At 43.5% G+C, this 20,471-nt stretch overlaps 1 protein-coding gene across 1 annotated transcript in view; it reads left to right on the plus strand.

Annotated features, from left to right (window-relative positions):
* Positions 1 to 19,543, plus strand: part of LOC144519115 (neural-cadherin) — a 106,316-nt gene extending 86,773 nt beyond the window's left edge. The window contains 12 exon segments of the mRNA XM_078252024.1: positions 1,474 to 1,751; positions 2,093 to 2,307; positions 6,229 to 6,356; positions 6,840 to 6,967; positions 7,665 to 7,776; positions 9,239 to 9,419; positions 10,529 to 10,695; positions 11,825 to 12,089; positions 12,406 to 12,586; positions 13,653 to 13,903; positions 16,832 to 16,989; positions 17,345 to 19,543. Of these exon segments, the coding sequence (XP_078108150.1) occupies positions 1,474 to 1,751; positions 2,093 to 2,307; positions 6,229 to 6,356; positions 6,840 to 6,967; positions 7,665 to 7,776; positions 9,239 to 9,419; positions 10,529 to 10,695; positions 11,825 to 12,089; positions 12,406 to 12,586; positions 13,653 to 13,903; positions 16,832 to 16,989; positions 17,345 to 18,010 (2,730 nt within the window). The 3' untranslated portion in view covers positions 18,011 to 19,543.
* Positions 19,544 to 20,471: the final 928 nt, after the last annotated feature.

Genomic DNA, 20,471 nt, shown 5'->3' on the forward strand with positions numbered 1-20,471 from the left:
GCTTGTATCATGTGGACGCACCGACAGTTTTGTTGTCATTACTTAGAATTCCTCATGGAGGAGACAGAAACTTAGCATTATAGCTTTAGGGCTGATTTCTGGTTCTGCTGAGGCTCCACACAGAGCTTTTGCCACAGCTTACATAAGGGGCCTGAAGTGCGTTGGTGTGTGTGTGTGTGTGTGTGTGAGTGAGAGAGTGACGTGATTATCTTCAGAGTGAGTAGCGACTCCAGAGTCCTAGTGAGAGAAACAAAGTGTCTCCCCTGTTCTTTCTGACCACGGTGGGAAATCTGGAGCAGGAGGAGTTAACCCTCTCCTTGATTTCATGTTGTTTATGGAGAAGGAGAACCAGGACATGAGTCGGGGGAAATGCAACGCTACCAAGCCACGGCCGAGCGGCGTGCTTCACCGCAACGTGTAGTTACATTTTGTGAGAGGTGCACGTCAGGCTACGGCGTAGGGTCGCTATCTCCACGTACCTACGCACGTTCTCACTGTGTCAATTTAATGCAGAGGCATAAATTAGCCTTTACTATCATGCTAGTTTTCCATAACTGCTGCTTTTTTCTTTCCTGTTTCATCTAGTTTTAGTTAGCTTCATGCTAGTTTGTTTCAGTTAGTTTTCTCCTACTCTATACTTTCAGTCAGCTTGGTATGTTTGTTTAAGTTTAACAACTCATGCTAGTTTTAGTTTTGTGTTAAGTTTAGTTTTTAGTTACCTTCATGCTAGTTTCTAGTAAGCTAATTTGTTTCTAGCATTAGCTATCCTACTTATACTCTCAGTTATTTATGTTACTTTTAAGTTAATGCTAATTCTATATTTATTTATATAGTTATATATATGTCACTTCGGTTTAATCCTAGTTTTATTTTCAGTTTGTCTCTTGCAACTTTTCCATTAGGCTAAGGCTAGTTTTCTTTTTCTGTTAGAAACCCCTAGTTTTAGGGTTAGCTTTAATTAGCTTCTTGCTAGTTTTAATTTCCTGCTAGTTTTGGTTACCTTCCTGCTAATTTAGGTTCATACTGGGTTTAGTTTCAGTTGGGTTCTTGCTAGTATAGTTTTAATTTCATACTTTCAGTTAGTTATGTTATAGGCTAGCTGTAATTTTCGGTTGGCTGCAGGCTAATTTTAGTTTAATGCTCGGTTTAGTTCCAGTCCCTTCATGCAAGTTTATTCCTGATTTCAGTTAGTTTATGCTATTTTTTTTTATTTCTAGTTTCAGTTAGTTTTTATACCTGATTGTTGCTTTAGTTATTGGTTCATTTACTTTCCTTTAAGTTTCAGTTTAGTTTCAGGCTAGTTTTAGTTTGGTTGGCTTCATGGTAACAGTTCGTTTCAGTTTTATCCTTGTTGTTCTTTCAATTAGTTACAGTATGTACTAGTTTTAGCTTGATGTACAAACATTTCTCACTTAATTCTTTGCTTTTTAACATAACCTTTCTGTGTATCATCTCTTATTTTATCCCCTGTAGTTGGAGGCCATGTTGGGGGTGTCAATCCTTCAGGTGGGCATTGACGAATGTCCCTACACAGACTGCAGTGTGTCCGGAGGCTGCAGCAGCGAGGTTTCATTCAGCCAGGCCCCGGTGGCTCTCAGCACCGGAAACACCTCTCTTGTGTCGCTGTCTGCCTCATCAACAGCACGATGCGGCTGCCGAGGCCGAGAGGCAATTCACCTGCCCTGCGCCGCCTACCCCACCAACCCCTGCCTCAATGGGGGCACCTGCCAGGACGGGCCACTGGGATATGGGTAGGTGCAGGGACGGGTCTCAGACTGTCCTCCCCCGAAAAAAAAAAAAACATTTATAATGGCCGTGCCTTCTAATGGCTGCAGTAGTTATTATGGCAACAAAGCAGAAAGTAAGGTGACGAAGTATAAGAGCTCCAAATTTCCATGTAAGGAGGTATGTCACACAGGACTTTCTCTCAAGAGACAAGGGCTCATGTCCCCTGGTTCTAATAGATATTTAAAGATACTGATCTTAACTCAAATTTGAAATAAATTGAGTGGGTTTGAACACGCTCATCTTGTATAGATAATTGGTAATATCATCCTGTAAATGATAAAATAACTTTCTTTCCGTGTTTCAGGTGTAAGTGTCCTCCCATGTTTGACGGGCCTGAGTGCCAGCAGACCAAACACAGCTTCGGCGGCGAGGGCTATGCCTGGTTTCCTCCCATCATGCCTTGCTTTCAGAGCCACATATCCCTGGAGTTCCTGGCTGAGGCGGCGAACGGGCTGCTCCTCTACAACGGGCCACTCGGCCCCGCCCACTCTGGGGAGCAGGAGGACTTCATCGCCATAGGTGAGTTTGCTGCAGAGGTGAAGCTCTAAACTGTCAGACAACCAAATGGGGGTCGCGGTTTGCTTCCAAGTGCTGTAGAGTTTGGTTCACTTTAGGTGAGAATGCAATCTGACCCAAATATAGGCAGCAAACTTAACAGTGCCTGTATTAGCCAATTTAGCCTAGACTTCTACATGATTTAAGGGATGATAACTCTCTCCCCTTTCATTTTTAAGCTGTCACTAAAAAATAAAGGCCTAAATCCCCAAAAAATGAATAAAATCTTTCTGAATTTAAAACGCATTTTCCACGTTTGCGTTTGTATTGTTTTACTACTTACACAATTATTTTAAGTATATATCATTATATTATTTACAATAAACGTGATACAAAAGCATGGTCTTTAATGAGTGTGATGCCTCTTGCCGTGGCTCCTCTGCTGCTGCGAGAGAACTGTTTAAGACGCGGCATCTCTTTGCTAAAAGTCAACATTATTTTTAACTTCTAAGCGCTCTAACAAACATGCTAATCTTGCAGCGCTGGTGGGAACATGCTGCCAATCGCTCGTCCTTTTCAACAAACACAAAGCGGGAATCAATCCGGCGCTGTAGAGACAGTTTCTCAGTGGACAAAAGAGCTTCATAAAGTCTAATGTCAGCTCCCGGCGGTCCTGATGGGGTGTTAACGGATTAGCCCGCGGATGGTCTTTCAATCGCTTCTTGCATAATCTCGTAGCATTAAAGTTATGTAATTATTGAACCCGGTCTGATGCTGCTTGAGTACATGGAGGGGAATAATCAGAACATGGCAGCAGCATTGATTGCTGTGAAGCATTTTTCACTTACATGTTCAATAGCATGGCTGTGAGGTTGATCGGGTCACGCTCATATAGACACACACACATCTGACATGCACAACACAGACACACACACGCACACACAGACAGACACACACACACACACAAACACACACAGTTGACTGGGTGGATTCCTGCAGTTGTTGATGGGACTCATCAGCTTACAAAGCGATACAGAGAAGTGATGTTGAATCATCAACACATCACCTTTTCAGAAACAACGGAAGAAACGTATGATAAAGATTTAAATTATAAAGTTTTCAGTTAAACCAGAATTTTTATTTGATATAATTATTTCCAAAATATATAAAGACTAGAGCTGTAAAGATTAATCAATTAACTGATTAGTTGTCGATTTTTAAATTAATCACCAACAATTTTGATAATTGATTAATCCATTTGAGTCATTTTTTAATGAAAGAAAGTAAACATTTCTCTGATGTCAGCTTGTTAAATGTGAATATTGTTCTAGTTTCTTCTCTCCTCTGTGACAGTAAACTGAATATCTTTGAGTTGTGGACAAAACATGACATTTGAGGACGTCATCTTGGGCTTTTGGGAAACATTGATCCACTTTTTCTTTGACCAAACAACTAATCCATTAATCCAGAAAATAATCAACAGATTAATCGATAAAGAAAATAATCTCTAGTTGCAGCCCCAGTGAAGACACTACGCTCAATAAAAGCACTTTGTCTTTTATAGTTATTTGGATGTTATGGGATTTAACAATACCTTTTTGCGTTCTCAGGACTTCTTTGTGCTCGCTGTCCCAAATGTTCGTATGGAAATAGGGCTTTTGTATGATCTGCCCGCTCAGCATGGAATATGTTGCAGAACACAATCAAACTAAATTAATACATCTTGTTTAATGCTTTTAAATCCAAAATGAAGGAATTAGAGACAGATCATTTAATCGTTCATGGTTGATTTTAATTTAGTCTCCTTTTGTTGTTTTCTGTCTGTAACTTTGTAACAGTTTGTATTCATACTGCCCAATTCAGACCAAAGATTGGCAACGAGACAAAAACCTTTTAGGACTTTGCAGAGAAAAGTTTCAGCGGTCTGAACCGGCCCGTCTCAGTTCGACTCAAACCAGCTGATGGTGTCGCTGCGACTCAGCTGGTGGAGTCTCCAGAGGCTGGTTTTAGAACGTAAGAGATGTCTCCTGTTTCTACAACCAATAGAGAAGTCAGCTGGTGGAGTCTCCAGATGCTGGTTTTAGAACGGAAGAGACGTCTCTGGCTTCAACAACCAATAGAGAAGTCAGCTGGTGGAGTCTCCAGAGGCTGGTTTTTAGAACGTAAGAGACGTCTCTTGCTTCAACAGCCAATAGAGAAGTCAGCTGGTCAAGTCAACTACAAAAAAAAAAGATCCATGATCCATTTCAATTTTGTGGTACAAACAGCTGGTTGAAATTGCAGAGTCGCCCAAACGACCGCCCAAAAGCATGGTAACGTTATATGGTCCAGCGAGATAGAGAATGACTGAAGAGAGGGAGCGCCCAGCGGCGTTAGAACAAAGCCGGGAATCAGAGAAATGAAACGTGTTTTTCGCCGATTCACCACTAAAAATGTAACTGTGGCCAACATCTCACTATCGCTAACGTTATCCACGTTCAAATGTAGACGCAACAAATGATGTATCCAGCTACAAAAAGTTAGAACGGAAGTACAAAGAGACGTTGTCATGGAGATGATACACTGCCTTGTCTCGTCTCATTGGTGTGAACTGACGGACTGAAGGTTTCAGAACGCTGCAGACCGGCTTGTTGCAAGAAGTTGCAAGTTTCAACTCGTCTTGTCGCGAATCTTTGGTCTTAACTGTTTTGGCCTGGTCTCCCTCGAAAAAGAGATTCTTAATCTTAATGGGACTTCTACTGGACTCTAAGAGTGACATGACACTGTCATGAATGTGTCATAAACATTATAAACACGTTATGGTTATGGTTAGAGTTAGGGTTAGGGTTCATGTGTCATGACAGTGTCATGTAGCGCTGTCAATCTTCCTTTATATTTGTCACTCCCCCGTGTACTAACGGTACTCGGTACGTAACGTTAGCTCCGTAATGTTGTACTGGCGTTACTCGGTACGTACCGTTAGCTCCGTAATGTTGTACTGGCGTTACTCGGTACGTAACGTTAGCTCCGTAATGTTGTACTGGCGTTACTCGGTACGTACCGTTAGCTCCGTAATGTTGTACTGGCATTACTTGGTACGTAACGTTAGCTCCGTAATGTTGTACTGACGTTACTCGGTACGTAACGTTAGCTCCGTAATGTTGTACTGACGTTACTCGGTACGTAACGTTAGCTCCATAATGTTGTACTGATGTTACTCGGTACGTAACGTTAGCTCCGTAATGTTGTACTAATGTTACTCGGTACGTAACGTTAGCTCCGTAATGTTGTACTGAAACGTTATCTTAGACCTCACAATGCCTTGTGTTTCTCACTCCCGCTAAGTTATTGTTCATAAGACGTGACATGAGTGACACATGCGGGTAGGCCAAGGCGAGAAGAGGAAGATTAGCGTTAGCCAACATATTTATAAAAAAAAGTAATAAAGTAACTAGTAATTTCAGCATTCAAATAGTATCGTTTTTTTTTTACTATTCAAACTATATTTGAATATCGGCATTAGTTCCAACAGCCCTAGTGTCATGTCACTCTTATGTGGATACCTTCAGGTAAAGTGTGTGTTAACAAATAGTTAATAGATCAATAATAATAATAATAATAATAATAATAATACATTTTATTTGGCGGACGCCTTTCTAAATACACAAGGCCATCTTACATGTTTAAGAGGGCATAAAAGAAGGAAATAGATTAAAATACATTTAGCTTCATAGTAATACATTTTACAAAATAGACAACATCTGAAAAGTGCTTAAAATGTCAGAAAAGCAGTAAAGAAGTGTGTCGGGAGGGTTTCTATGGTGATGTAGTACTATGAAGATTTAAAAATTAAATGAAATGTCATTTTTTTAAATGAATTGACTGTGTCTGCCTGTCGAATGCGGCACGTGTGGTTTTACCGTGGGCAGGAAAATAATAAACTAAGAGTCTCATCCTCCCATCCAGAGTTGAGGAACGGCGTTCCATCACTGAGTATGAACCACGGATCAGGAACACTGACCCTGCAGCTCCCGCCCAAGTCCACCATCAACGACCGCCGCTGGCACCGCCTCGACATCGTCAGCGACGGAAAGGTAGGACTGACTGACGGACGGTTGGATAGAGAGATGGACGGGCGGATGCTTAAATGGATGAATAGATACAGTAGATGGATTGCTATGTGTATATTTCTTTTTTTTAAGATTATTTTTGGGGGATTTCCCCTTTGTTCGACAGTGACAGTGGGTAGACAGGAAGGGGGGAGAGAAAGAGAGGGGATGACACACATTCATCCAGAAAATAATCCACAGATTAATTGACAGTAAAATGAATCGTTAGTTTAGTTGCAGCCCTATTCCAGTGTTTTTCTTTGACCTGGTGATCATATTTAATGAGATACAGGTTAAAATATGTTGCAATATGTACATATGTTGTACATGTTGATTCTTTTAGTAATGGGATTCAAGTTAATTCAATGGAGGTTTTTGACAGTGGTGTGTGTGTGTGTGTGTGTGTGTGTGTGTGTGTGTGTGTGTGTGTATGTCTGTTTGTCTGTGTGTCATTGTCTCTGTGTGCAGGCTGTCCAGCTGATCCTGGACCAGTGTGGGGGGGCGGCAGTGAACGAGTTGGAGGGTGTCAGCGGGGACACTCAGGAGACGGACGAGTCCGGCTGCAGAGCTGCAGGAGAGACGCCAGGAAACCAGAGGTGAGAGCAAACCTGGAGCAACTAGTTTAGTGTGGTTTAATTAGTTTAGTTTAGTCAGTTTGTTTATGTACACACAGATGTGAAGTACACGCAGTAGAATTTAAAAACAAGCAATTACAGTGCAGGAGAGGAAAGAATCTTAAAAGGCGTATTAGGCGTCCTCCCCTTATAAAAAACAACTAAAGCATGATAATTTCTCTACAAAAAATAATAAGTAAAAAAAAAGCAGTGCAACAAACAAACAGGTAAACATATAACACACAGGAGAACAAACCTGGAGAAACTAAAGATCCACGTCACTGTACACAGACTGTACATTTATAATATAAATATTTACTAAAGAGACTCACCTCTCCTCCACTTTTTGTCTGTTTTTCCGTATTTGACACGCTGCTCCCCCTCTACTCCCTCCTCCTCCCCTCTACTCACTCCTTATCTTTCACCTTCTTCTCCTCTTTCCCCTTTCCCTTCCTTCCTTTTTCTCGTTTTTCTTATCCTCTTACTCTTCCTCATCCTCTACCCATTTCCATGTTTCTAATCTCCATCTCCATCATCCTCATCCTCATGGCTTTTTCTTCCTTACTATCTTCCACCTTTTCCTTTTTGTTCCTCCTCCTCTCTGTCACTTCTACTTTTACTCTTTCTCTCCCTACCCCAAATCCTTTCCCCTCTTCTTCCTCCTCTTCTTCCTCCTCAGGTATCTGAACGTCTTCCAGCCTCTTCAGTTGGGAGGAATGAAGGAAACGTCTCCGCATCGGCGTTACCGCAGTTTCACCGGCTGCATCCGAAACCTGGTGGTCGACAGTCAGGTGTGTGTGTGTGTGTGTGTGTGTGTGTGTGTGTGTGTGTGTGTTATACATGAAAAGAACCTGAAACTAAATGAGCTGCTGTGATTTTCTCCTGCTGCTCAGAGATAACCCCAAAGGTCCCAAAATATTCCCCAGGAAAGTCTCCCACAATCCCTTGTGTTTTGGGGTTGTTTTCTGTACTCGGCTGTGGAGTTTGGGATCAGGGTTATGTCTCTGGTCATTAAAGTGCATCCACGTTTCCTTCACTTGCTTCCCTTCCTCGCGTCTTAGTCCGTCCCACCGAGGAAGCACGGGAGAGACGTGAGGAAATCATGCGAGGAGAGAGGAAATGAGGAAATGTGTTCTTAGAGGGACAAGAAGTCCTTCCCTCAGAAGCGTCATGTGAACGAGTCGTCAGCTGTCTGGGCGGAGTTTCAGCTGCACATTTCCATGTTATTCACTTATATATATGTATATATAAATTGAATCGTAATTATTATTTTGGCCTCTTTTCGCAAAAACAGAAAAATCGACAGAAAAACTATTATTTTCCACATTAAGTTTTGCTCAATTGTTAAGTTACGTTGTTAAGTCTTATTTTGTCTTGTGTTCTGCATGAAAAAAAAAGTTCAAATGGGAAAAGTATTAAGGGAAATTTCACAGTTCATGATGTTTTCACAGTTTTTTTAATTGAATAATTGCATAATCTTTCCAAAAGTCAATTAGTAATCGCGTTAAATATCCGTGATTTCAATATTGACCAAAATATTCATGATTATGATTTTTTTCCATAGTCAAGCAGCCCTAATATGGTGCTAATGTTGCCCAAACCGTCTTAAAGTTGTCCTGAATCATCCAAGTGAGTCCGACTGCGGCTTGCAAGACCCTTCAAGTTACGCCCCTGTCAAGCTGTGATTGGCTAGTACTATACAACACATTCATGATTCCCGGAGGATGAATCATGAGGACAAAATCAGGACAAAATGACCACGTCATCATCAAAATGTTCGCACTCCCTCGAGGTTTAAACCTTTTGATTTTGGAAAATGAATTAGCTTTCACATGGCCAAATGTTTTATAACAAAAAAATGAAGAGAGAGAAACATAATCCCCCGTAAGATGCTTCTGTTTGCTCTGTAATCAGAGCCGTTTTCTTGATTGCTTCAGAAATTCAAAACACATTTTGAAGTGAATGCGTTAAGGTGCTTCTGACACACCACAGAATGAAAGCACTGCACGGCTGCCAGCTGAAAACAACCAGCCTGTTCAGATATTTGGTGCATGTCAAATTCAGTCTTACTGCAATTCAGTCTGAAAGGAGGAAAACTGTAGGATTTCTAAACACTCCTTTAATCATGTTTGCACGCTTTTATAAAGGTTGTGCGTAAAAGTGATATGCACACAGGACGAGGGTTGAAAATTAAGAATTAGAAAGAGAAAAAGAATCAAGTTGATCGTCTTCCTCCTCCCCTCCATCCCTCAGGTGTATGACCTGGCATCTCCAGGTGAGAGCGTGGACAGCGCCCCGGGGTGCACGCTGACCGACGGGGTGTGTGTGACTGTGGCCGGTCCCTCCTGCGGCGCTCACGCCTCCTGCCTCGCCGACTGGGGCTCCTTCAGCTGCGAGTGCCACCCAGGATACACGGGACACAAGTGTGACAGCGGTGAGAGAGCCTGACTGTGTGTGTGTGTGTGTGTGTGTGTGTGTGTGTGTGTGTGTGTAAAATTAGATCTTCGTTATGAAACCAGTTTGAACAAAATAGTCCCCTGGTCTTTGTGTCTGATGTAGTACAATTTTAGCACAGAAAGCAAAAAGTGACCTTTTCAATCCATCTTCCACTCACAACTAGTTTAACTGTTGGCTTAACCGACCGGCTTGTTGTGGCCTTTATTTAACTCAAAACAGAGTGATATGGGACTGTTTAGGCCATCTGTTTTAGTCTAAATAAACCAACAGACCAACAGCACTAGCCTAGAAATCTAGACGCACCCTAGCGGCAGCAAATGTAATGTGCAGCCAGGGGGGTCTAGCAACTCTCCGTCGGCTTGTGAGCTGGAAAAACCAAACTCTAGTCAGGCCAATCAGATCGTGTAGAGTCGGTGGGCGGGGCTTATGGCTGCTGCTGCTGGCGAACAGCTGTCTATCGAATCGGCTTTGGCCGCGACCCTGGAAGACTTGGAGTTCAGCTTTTCTTTAAGAAAAGAACAAAGAACGGCACTGAAGTCATTCTTAAAAAAGGAAGATGTGTCGACCGGAAACGGCAAAAGTTGAATCTATCATCTAGCTCCGCTACCTTCTTCGTTGCTCTGCCTGGTTGTAGCGCTATTCTATTGCATGCAGAGAGAATTTGAAAGACAACCGTTTATCCCGCCCCTCGTTACCAGACCCAACATCTTGATGTGGGTCTGGCTTGTCAGGCTACAGCAGCACTGCCCCGAAAAAAAATCTCCTTTCAATGGAACTGCAAGGGTCGGGATACAAAGGCTAAAAACAAACTGGGTCATAAGCCATTAAAGGTTCTGTATTGTATACATGTATTAATTCATTTTTGTTGCCAATGGGTGAACGGATTGTAACATAACTTAAGAAGTGAGACCTTTCTTAAGTTTCTCGGTTGCCTGTGGATTGATTTCTATTTAAAGGACTCTGGACGTTTTTTTTCGGGCCAGGAATTCAAAAAGATGTGACATTTATGTGCCCTCTTGAGTGCTGGTAAATTTGAGTTTTTATTCATGTGAGGGTGTTAACATGGCTTCATATCTGCCCCTTCAGCCGTCCCAGAGTTCTCCTTCGACTCGGGCAGCGTTGTGCGTTATCAGCTCAGAGGAGGCGGCAGCTCTCGCCGCACAAACGTCCAGCTGCTCCTCCGAACCAGAGCCACCTCGGGCACCCTGCTCTCCGTGACGTCCCGCGATGCCAGCGAGTACATCGTCCTGGAGGTCAGTCCACCTGTCAGCCCGTCATTAACGCTCTGAGGTCTAAGCCATTTTCTTCTATATTTAGTATATGTAGCAGCAAAGTAACACAGTCAGGAAAGTGAAGAAGGTAGGCAGGAAGACAGCCTCTGATTGGTCGACACACTCACCTGACAACATTCTGGGAGTCAGGATGGTTGGGGCTGGTAAACAAAATTATTGTGCAAAGATTTCGGAAAAGTCTCTGTAGTTCCATGCTAAACTTCAGGAAGGGCTAGCATCACACAGAAGTCCTCTTTGGCAAGGCGGATGTTAGCATTCATACTAAGCAATCAGAACGACGCTAGCTTGAAGCGATGCGGAGATATCGACCATTGCATAACTTGGTTTATGGATTCATAATTATTTATTCATTTTACAAAGACACTGTAATTCCATGTTGGATTAAAAACGCTTCTGGATGGCCTACAATCACATGAAAGACCTTGTTGAAATGGCGCATCTCTCTGCTTCTAAACAAATGAAAACATGTCTCTGGGCTGTATTATTTTATTTATTTGTATTTATTATAAGGATCCCCATTAGCTGACGCCTACACGACCAGCTAGTCTTCCTGGGGTCCAAAACAACATTAAATCAGACAATATTAAAACATTTCATAACATAAGACAATAAAATAAATACAAAAATATCTGCTTACAGATATAACAAAAAAGACTCAAAAAAAATAAAAATTAAAATTAAATAAAAACAATAACAAACCAAGCAAATAGAGAAATATCTTGAAAACAAATAATAAATATATTACAGTATATTACATGGCTAACATTAAAGTAGCTCACATAGACAAAGAAAAAAATCTAATCTAATCTAAATCTAAAAATTATAAGTACATTTAATATCAGAAACTTTCTTTTGATACTGGAGTACCGTAAATATCAGATACTTTAAGACTTTTACTCAAGTTGTATTCCTAAATGTGACTTGAACTTCCACCAAAGTCAACATACTTGAACTTCTACTCAAGTATTGCTTTCAAGACTGGTTTTATCTTTTTACACAGGAGCATATAGACAGGAGGCATTATGGGAAGGTTTTTTTCAAAACAGACTTTTGGGGGAAAATGTTGCTGAGATCATCTTCTCTCCTTCAGATCATGGAGGGTCACCTCTCTGTTCGGGCCAACCTGGGCGACGGCGCCCACGCCCTGCGGCTCCCCGGCCAGCGGCTGGACATCGGCCAGTGGGTCCTGGTCAGTCTCGTTCGCCATGACAACCTCTTCACCCTGCGGCTGGAGCAGGGCGGGGGCTCGCGGGAGGTCCAGGCCCGGCTGGGGAGCCGCAGGGAGATGGTGGTTCACCCGGCCAGCGTGATGGTCGGCAACGGGCCGACTGCTGGAGACAAGGCCGACTTTCAGGGTGAGACCTGGATTGTACTGCTCACTGATATTTTTAAGACTATTTTTTGGGCATTTTTAGGCCTTTATTTGGATAGGACAGCTTAGATTTGGGATGGAGGGGGGGAATGACATGCAGCAAAGGGCCACAGGTCGGAGTTGAACCTGTGGCCGCTGCTTCGAGGAGTAAACCCCTATATATGGGCGCCCGCTCTACCAGGTGAGCTAACCAGGGGCCCCAGATTTGTTTCCTAACTGGTTCACACTGATTTGACAAATTACTGAATCATATTCACATTATTCTAATCCAAACTAAACTTAGGCGTTTCCTCCTGCAGGCTGTCTGCGGGACGTTCGTTTCAACGCTCAGGTCCTGCCTCTGGACGGGCAGAGCCGGGACTTGGTGACGGTGCTGGAGAGGCGGGGCGTCACCTCGGGGTGCTCTAGCGACGCCTGCAGCAGCCAGCCGTGCCTCAGCCCGCTGCGCTGCATCGACCTGTGGAGGAAACACCAGTGCAAGTAAGACACACAAACACACACATCCAAACAGACCCTTTACTGGTTCACCTTTATAAAACATAACACAAGAACCAGCCCTAACCTAGGCATGTTTTCAGCTGTTTTTGTCGCTTCTTTTGACTTTTTAGTCGTCATTTTTGACGTTTTTGTCTCTTCTTTTTTTGGGCAATATTTTTGTTGCTTTTTTCAGAATTTTTGAAGCTTTTTGTTGTTGTTGTTTTTTACTTTTTGTTGCTTTTTTCAATGTTTTTGTCTCTCTTTCCAGCATTTTTGACGTTTTTGTCGCCTATTTCAACATATTTGTCACTTTTTTTCAGCATTTTTTTTGCTTTTTTTTTCAACTTTTTTTGTTGCTTTTGTCGACAATTTTGGCATTTTTTTTAATCTGGTAACTTTTCTTTACTCATTTGGACTTCCTGCGCCCCTAGCACCTGTATGACTGTGCTACCGGTCGCCCCTGGATGTCAGTAAACCCTTAGAGAACGAACCGTTTACTGTTTACATGAGACATGACATGAGCCCGTGTAAAACGATCTAAAATAAAAACCATAACAGCTAGAGCGTTCATTCTACTTGCAGCAGAGAGCTAAGGCTTCTGTTTTTCACCCCATCACGTTGTACCCTCATGATGATGTCATCACATTACGGGACGTCCGGAGCGATCCCACAGGCGGACCATTTCTATTACAAATGAAACTATCAAACCACTCTTACAAAATGTACATTATCTCAAAAACTAAAAGTTCTAATAACTTCTGGAGTGTTTAGAAATATTTTGTTCACGAAATATTTTGGCTCAATATGTTTTGTGTGTTTATTTAGGTAAATTTGATGAAAAGACGTGTTTTTTAATTTCTTTTAAATTGATGACAGAATTTTACTACTTTTAATAATTATTATGACTTATATAACCCTTTAGCATATATGTTGCTGATTTAGGGATATGAAGCATTTGAAGATACTCCAGGAAATGACATCACATAAGCAGAAATACCAATGTAGGCACTGGCGGACCGTTTCTTTTGCAGAGTTTAAAGGGTTAACTATCTACCTGTCTATCTCCCAGGTGCCCCGGTGGTCAGGTGACAGTGACAGATGACTCCGGGCAGCAGCGCTGCGTGCCTTCACCCTGCCGACCGTCTTCCTGCCGTAACGGCGGCACGTGCCAGGCGCTGTCGCCCGACACGTACCAGTGCCGCTGTCAGGAGGGGTTCAGGGGTCAGCACTGTGAGCTGGGACAGGTCAAAGGTCACCGGCTGGCCGCCCTCAGCCCCAGCTCCATCCTGGCCATCAGCATGTGTCTGCTCGTCTTCTTCGGTAAGAGAGAAGAGAGTTTTTCATGAAGTAGACATAAAAGAGAATGAATTGAGGTGAACCGTACTGAGCTTTGATACAATATTGGCTTCACTTCGTCTTTAGGTAACACAAACCGGACAGTCAGAGATTTAACTTGTGTCCATATGTAAAACTGGCTGTTCTGAACGCTTCGTGTGTCGCAGCTTCTTTCTGACTCACAGGCAGTGATAGGAATCCACTTGTTCTGGAGTAAAGACAGTACTAGCTAGTTAGCATAAGCTGTGATAATTCAGCAAAGAGGCTAAATGAAGAGCAACATGTAGGCTACTGTAGTCTGGATTTCCAGGATAAAGACTGACATCACTCACCGGATTTCAGGCTCCCACTCTCTGTGTATTGCCGTTCTCAAAATTCATAAACATAGGGCTGTGGGAACATAGGCACGCTCCCCTTCGAGCAAGCAAGCTACGCTAAGCTAAGCGAGCAAGTTTTGATATATAGTTTTGGATATTGCAACAAGGCAGGTCTGCTTGGTTATTTTGGGGAATGATTGTAAAGATTTACAAAGAATATGTTTGGGACGTTTTGGGACTGATTGGTGGGATTGCTGTGGACGAAGTACACACGGAGATACACTGACTGAGCCAATGAGGTTTAACCATGTATCAGCTGATTTAAACAGCTCACGTTACTGTATTGTGTCAACAGTTAACTTCATGTAATATTGTATGTGGAGTTTTCTTTTGCGGGGTGCAAATGTTCCACCAAAACAAGTTCCTTCCTGAGACCATTTAACAGAGCCACCGTCGCTGCGTCCAGAGCTTAGCGCCGCCCAAGAGGATTGTGATTGGTTCAAAGAAATACAAACAACCCAGAGCGCTTTCTTCTCCTATCCCAGAATGCATCTGTGCTGTAGCCAGACCTTCCTCCACAGCGCTGTGGAGATAAGACATTGACATTTTTTACCAGAATGTTAAAGCAGTGAACACTTCTCATGAAAGATTTTCCCAAAACCAAGAATCCCATGAAGGATTCTTAGTGTATTAACATCGAGTCTCATCAGTGAAATCAAGTGAAACTCCAGAGGAAATACAGGGATGTGTGTGTGACTGAACCGTGTCCTCTAAAGACCTTTTGTTCTAACGTTGTGTAACAGTGTGCGCAAAAGATCAATAGCTTTTCCATTTGCATTGATCAATGAATGGGCCTACAGACAGATTTACGTTTCCTAACATTCACAGAACAATCGTGTCATTTTTAAGACCTCGATACATCTGATTAATTAATACTGATTAGTCGCCCCGACCGTTTTTTTTTATTTTTTTTTAGTTAGTTTTAATTACTTTTCCCACATGACAGTAAAACTCTTTTAGCCTGGTCCTACCAGACTCTGGTCCATTTCATTTGTACAGAGTCTGGCCACTCTCCATTGACAAGTGTTAACTTCCTTGAAGGCGGGTACTCTGTTGAAGTTTAAAACTATTGGATCTGCCCAGAGTCTGTTTTCAGAAACACTTTTCGGTGAACTATTTTCGTAAAATACGAGATCGTATTCAGAACGAGACGCCATTAGAGTCTGTTTTGAAATTCGGGAGCAGCAACAACCACGTGACGCGCTCGTCCAATCAGCTGCCATGTGTTGTGTTCATGTTGCTCATCCCCCTCGTCGTTTCCAGTAAAAAGTTTTAACATAGGTGTATAAAGTGGGCACTACGGCAGGAAGTGGTTAGTGCACGTTAACAGTGGACTGACGAACCGTGTGACGCACTCACGCTCCGAACCGAGACAAGTGAACCGAGACAAGTGAACCGAGACAAGTGAACCGAGCGGTTCGGATGTTTTTTCATGAACCGTACCACCCCTAATATTCGGCAGCGTTGCCACAACGGACCGAATGGCTTTGCTCGCATCTTTCTCCGCCGCCATTACGGAACTAGAACTCAAACTAGCGCACGACCTCAACGTCATCGTTCTCAGCCACTCCCTGTGTTCGCTGATTGGACCGGTAAAGATTTGGCCGGAGAAAACCCAAGAATATATTGCAAACCCAGACGGAGTACTGAAGGAAAATGAAAATTGAGTGGAAGTACGTAGGAGGGTGGAGCCAGGCTAAAACCCTTTCCCCCTGTACAATAAAAAAAACAGCTGACATCTGTCTTTTGTCTGCGATGGGAAAGGTTACAATCGACATTCACTCCTGGGACAAATGACTCTGCAGTACCGACGGGTATTTCTCGGCTCCAGCTCTGATCTCTCAGTGAATGTACAGCTGCAGTTTGCAGTTTTGTGCACTTGTTTCGGAAAGCTGTAGCAGGAAAAACACCTGTTTTCCAGTGTATTGGTGACATTGAATGTAACACGCCAGGAAAACAAACAAACGGACAGGCATACTCGTCTACTGGCATGGGAAAGGAGTCAATCAGATAGTTTTACCTACTTCTAAACCCGCATATGCATACTGTATATTTTTGGTGGAAAGAGGGTATAAAACTTAATTTCCCATCAGCCCTCTTGCTTCCTGCTCTTCCCTGAAGAGAACAGACATGTTGACGGAGATTTTAGAAGCTTCTTTTCTTCTGAATTTGACCTTGTGGCTCACAGAGTGAAGGAAGTTAAAGACCCAATTACCCCATTATGGGCTCAATTGCTGTTCACCTGTTTATAGTGATTATACCGATGTTTCTAAATAATGTATTACTAATATATATATTGAGGTGTAATGACTCCACAGGGCCGTTTTAATGAGCTTCTGCTGCTGCAAATGTACAGGAAGGAAGTGAAACCTGTCCCGGTGGTGCAGAGACACATTTACACACAGATGCATATTAATTCTGTCCTCCTCTCTCACTCTGTGTGTGTGTGTGTGTGTGTGTGTGTGTGTGTGTGTGTGTGTGTGTGTGTGTGTGTGTGTGTGTGTGTTTGTGTGTGTGTGTTTATGCGTGCGTGCAGCGGTGCTGGTGGCGGTGACGGTGTGGAACCAAAAAGGCAGCCGTAACAAGTTCAGGAAGCGAGGAGTTTACCACATCCCCGCTGAACACGAGAGCTGGGAGGACATCCGAGAAAACATCCTCAACTACAACGAGGAGGGAGGGGGGGAGCAGGACCAGGTACACACACACACACACACACACACACACACTGGGTGTTCTACTTTTTACGTAACAGCTTACTTTTATATAAGCTTGAAACTGGAACATTTTATTGACCAACAAACGTCAGTGTGCTCCAACAAAATGAGAGTTGATTGTGAGTTTTATTTTGAATTAAAGTAAGCGAGCCTTGAGTTGACAACAAGTGCAGTGCTTAGCCCCGCACAAGACGATTGTGATTGGTTTAAGAAATGCCAATCAACCAGAGCAGGTTTTTCTCCCATCCTGGATATGTTGTGTGGAGAAGGTCTGGCAATGCGATTCTAAATGATCACTGACTGCGTGTGTCCCACCCTCCTTCCTTTTCTTCCAGAACGGATATGACATCACCGAGTTGAAGCGCCCGCTGTGCTCCAGTCTGTCCCAGTCCTCGTCTTGCACCACCGCCCCGCTCATCAAATCCTCGCCCGGCTCACAGGAGGAGGTTCACCCGTCCGGCTCCTCCTGCAGCTCCGGTGCTCCCTACCTCAGCATACCGCACCACCACCACCACCACTACCAGCACGCCACCGCCAACAACTATGCCGGCGACGTCGCCTACGCTAACTACACCCCTCATGTAGGCAGGGACATCCCGCCGGAGACGCGGGACGGTTACGCGGACGCCCCGTCGGGGTCGCGCTCTCACGTGGACTTTAAAAGCTACGTGGCGCGAATCATCTGGGAGGCGGACAACGACGGCGAGGCGATGCCGCCGGACGGCTACCACGTCTGGTGCGTGGAAGGCTCCGGGTCATCGGCAGGAAGCCTCAGCTCGCTGGGGTCTGCCATGTCATGCAGAGACATTGTCGCCGGGGACGACGCCGACGATGAAGAGGGCGGAGGAGGGTTTGTTTGCGACAGGCTGTCGCGCTGGGGCCCAAAGTTCCAGGCTCTGAGCGAGATGTACGACCGGCCCCAGCTGGCCCTCACGTACAGGGACGCCGTGGCGTACATACAGCGGAGCCACAGCCACGACCCGCTGCCCCACCACCACTAGGGAGCGCTACACAGACAGTTACAGAGTTCAACAGTGACTGCACATGGCTCTGGTTCCGGATAGGGCTGGGTACCGAATTCGACTTTTCTAGGCACCAACCGGATTGCCTCTGAAGTATCATGTATGAAGTCATTCAATACCAAATTTAAATACCTAAAGGAGTAAATCTCATCAGCGTCAGTGAGCCAATAAGCACGCAGCATGCTTCTACCAAGATCTAATAATGCCTGTGATTGGCTGTCTAACGTTACACGTCGTAGAGACGCGCAGGAGCTGAAAAAAAGAGTTAAATGATTTTTGCCGTAATGAACAACATGTTTCCTTGGAACGGTGTGAAGCAGCTTTGAGATATGTTTTCTCTCGTTTTCAGCCCCAAAAACACGTAGCAACACGTTTTTTTTAAAAACTGAAACGGGTGCGTTGAGCACCCTGTTGTGTGCGCAAGTTCACAGACACGTCTCTGCTGATTGAGTATTTCACCTTTTGACGCAGCCAATAAATGAGACACGCCCACCAAACGAGAGAAAACACATCTCAAAGCCAAAAACATGTCGTTCAACCAGGAAACCATCATGGTTGAACGTGGGCCTGTGTAGGTGCATACTGGGCCTTAAAATCTGATTGGCTGCACCTTAAAATCCTCAGTCCTGATTTGCTGCTGGTCCTGATTAAAGGCAAGGCCAACCATTCACCCTGTAACCAATCAGGAGAGACAGCTGCCATGTGAGTAAAATGTTTTTAGCTCAACTAAATGAACTGAGGGCACACGTTTAGTTGTAGGAAAATGAGACTTTTCATCAAACAGAGACTGGTTCACACTCAAAATAAATAGTTTTTTAGCACTTCTCATTGCTAGTGTATTTATGCATTACAACCATTTTGAATATGAACCAGTTTGCTTGTTTTGTGCTGGTGTGAACGCACTCGAAAACTCCCTCGGTGGCTGTAGCAGAATGTAGTTTTTTGTTGAGTCTTTTTTTATATAAGTGGGGCTACAACTAACTATTTGAATCTTCTATTAACCTGCCAAGTCTTTTCTCCATTAATTGTTTCTGGAACGTCTGAAATTTGTGGGAAAAGTTGTCTTAAAATTTCTCGTTTTGTCGTAAAGATATTCATTATAATCTAGAATAAAGAAAAGAGCAGATCCTATCCAGATAGCTTGACAAATTACTTGCATGGTTTATGGAAGAACAAAATAGTTTGCCAACGAATTGACAAATCATTTCAGCTCTTTCTGCTGGGAGTTTGCCAAAGTCAGAAATGTTAATATCCTGCACACAAAGACACAGATTGTTTTGTGTGTCATATTCAAAAATGGCGTCAAAAGAAACAAATGCTATCAGAAATCCTCCCGTCTCTTCAGTAGAAGCAACGTGAACGCAGCAGCTCGGCTCCCCGGCGCTGATGGATGGCGGCAGTAAAGCGGTGACACGTTCAGGGCCACAGGTTCATTACGGCATCCGGATGTTTTCTCTTTATGTAAAAAAAGCAGCTGCGGGACGAAGAAGTTCGAGGTTTTGACTTCAGCGGCTTGAAGAACTTTTGATGGGTTCATGTAGCAGCTTTACACAAGAACGTGTCAAACATCTTCATTTATTTCACTTTTTCAAGTTCAGTGTGCTGTATCTATTTCCTTTGTCGGCAGTTTCTCGGTCAGTGGCTTTTATTCTTGAAAAATGTGGATTTTCAGAGTAAAAGGTGACTGTGTTTATGTTTTCCGGGAGGAATATTAGCATCAAACTATGTCAGAAATGTGGGTGACTTAAGAACGCTTCTGGTTCATTTGTTAACGCTAACAACATCAAGGTCTCGATGTGAGTCTTACAAACACAACTCAAAGTGCTTCTGTTTAGGGCATTTTAATGTAGCGTTTAAATCTTTTTATCTGCGCTCCGTCAGTTTACACTTTACCACACAACCCGCACCCAACACACAAAAACTTATTTCCACAGAGAAAATCTCCCAAGGCCTTTTTTTTCCTTCTTAAGAAACATTTATTCCCATTGCTGCTGTCAGCGTTTTCTACAAATTAACCTCCAACGAACCCAAAAAAACCCAGCTTTTCTCCTCTCTTTTCTACCTTCCTGTTGCACTAGCAAATGATCCCGAGTCCTCACACGGCACCGAGGAATCTGTCTGCCAGTAACACAAACACGTGGACGAATAAAAGCCTTGTGAGCGCGCCATGTGAAACCCATTTTAACCCCTTAGTTTCCAACATGTAAAATAAGATTTGATAGTTTTCAAATGAGAGATTATTTTTCTACTCCCTTGGAGAAACTTCCCAGGAGCTCCTTTCCACTTTCGGTTGTAAACGGGCTTGATGGCGTCACTTTGAGTGCTTCTGTTGTTTTACTAGTTTGTCATCTTGTTGGCTCCGGGGGGGATTCCAGGATTTTTGGCACAGAGGGGACTCATAATCAGTGGGGGGGAGGGGGCATTTTATCAGAATAGAGCG

The sequence above is a fragment of the Sander vitreus genome, chromosome 6 (genome assembly GCF_031162955.1).
Source record: "Sander vitreus isolate 19-12246 chromosome 6, sanVit1, whole genome shotgun sequence".
NCBI lineage: Eukaryota > Metazoa > Chordata > Actinopteri > Perciformes > Percidae > Sander > Sander vitreus.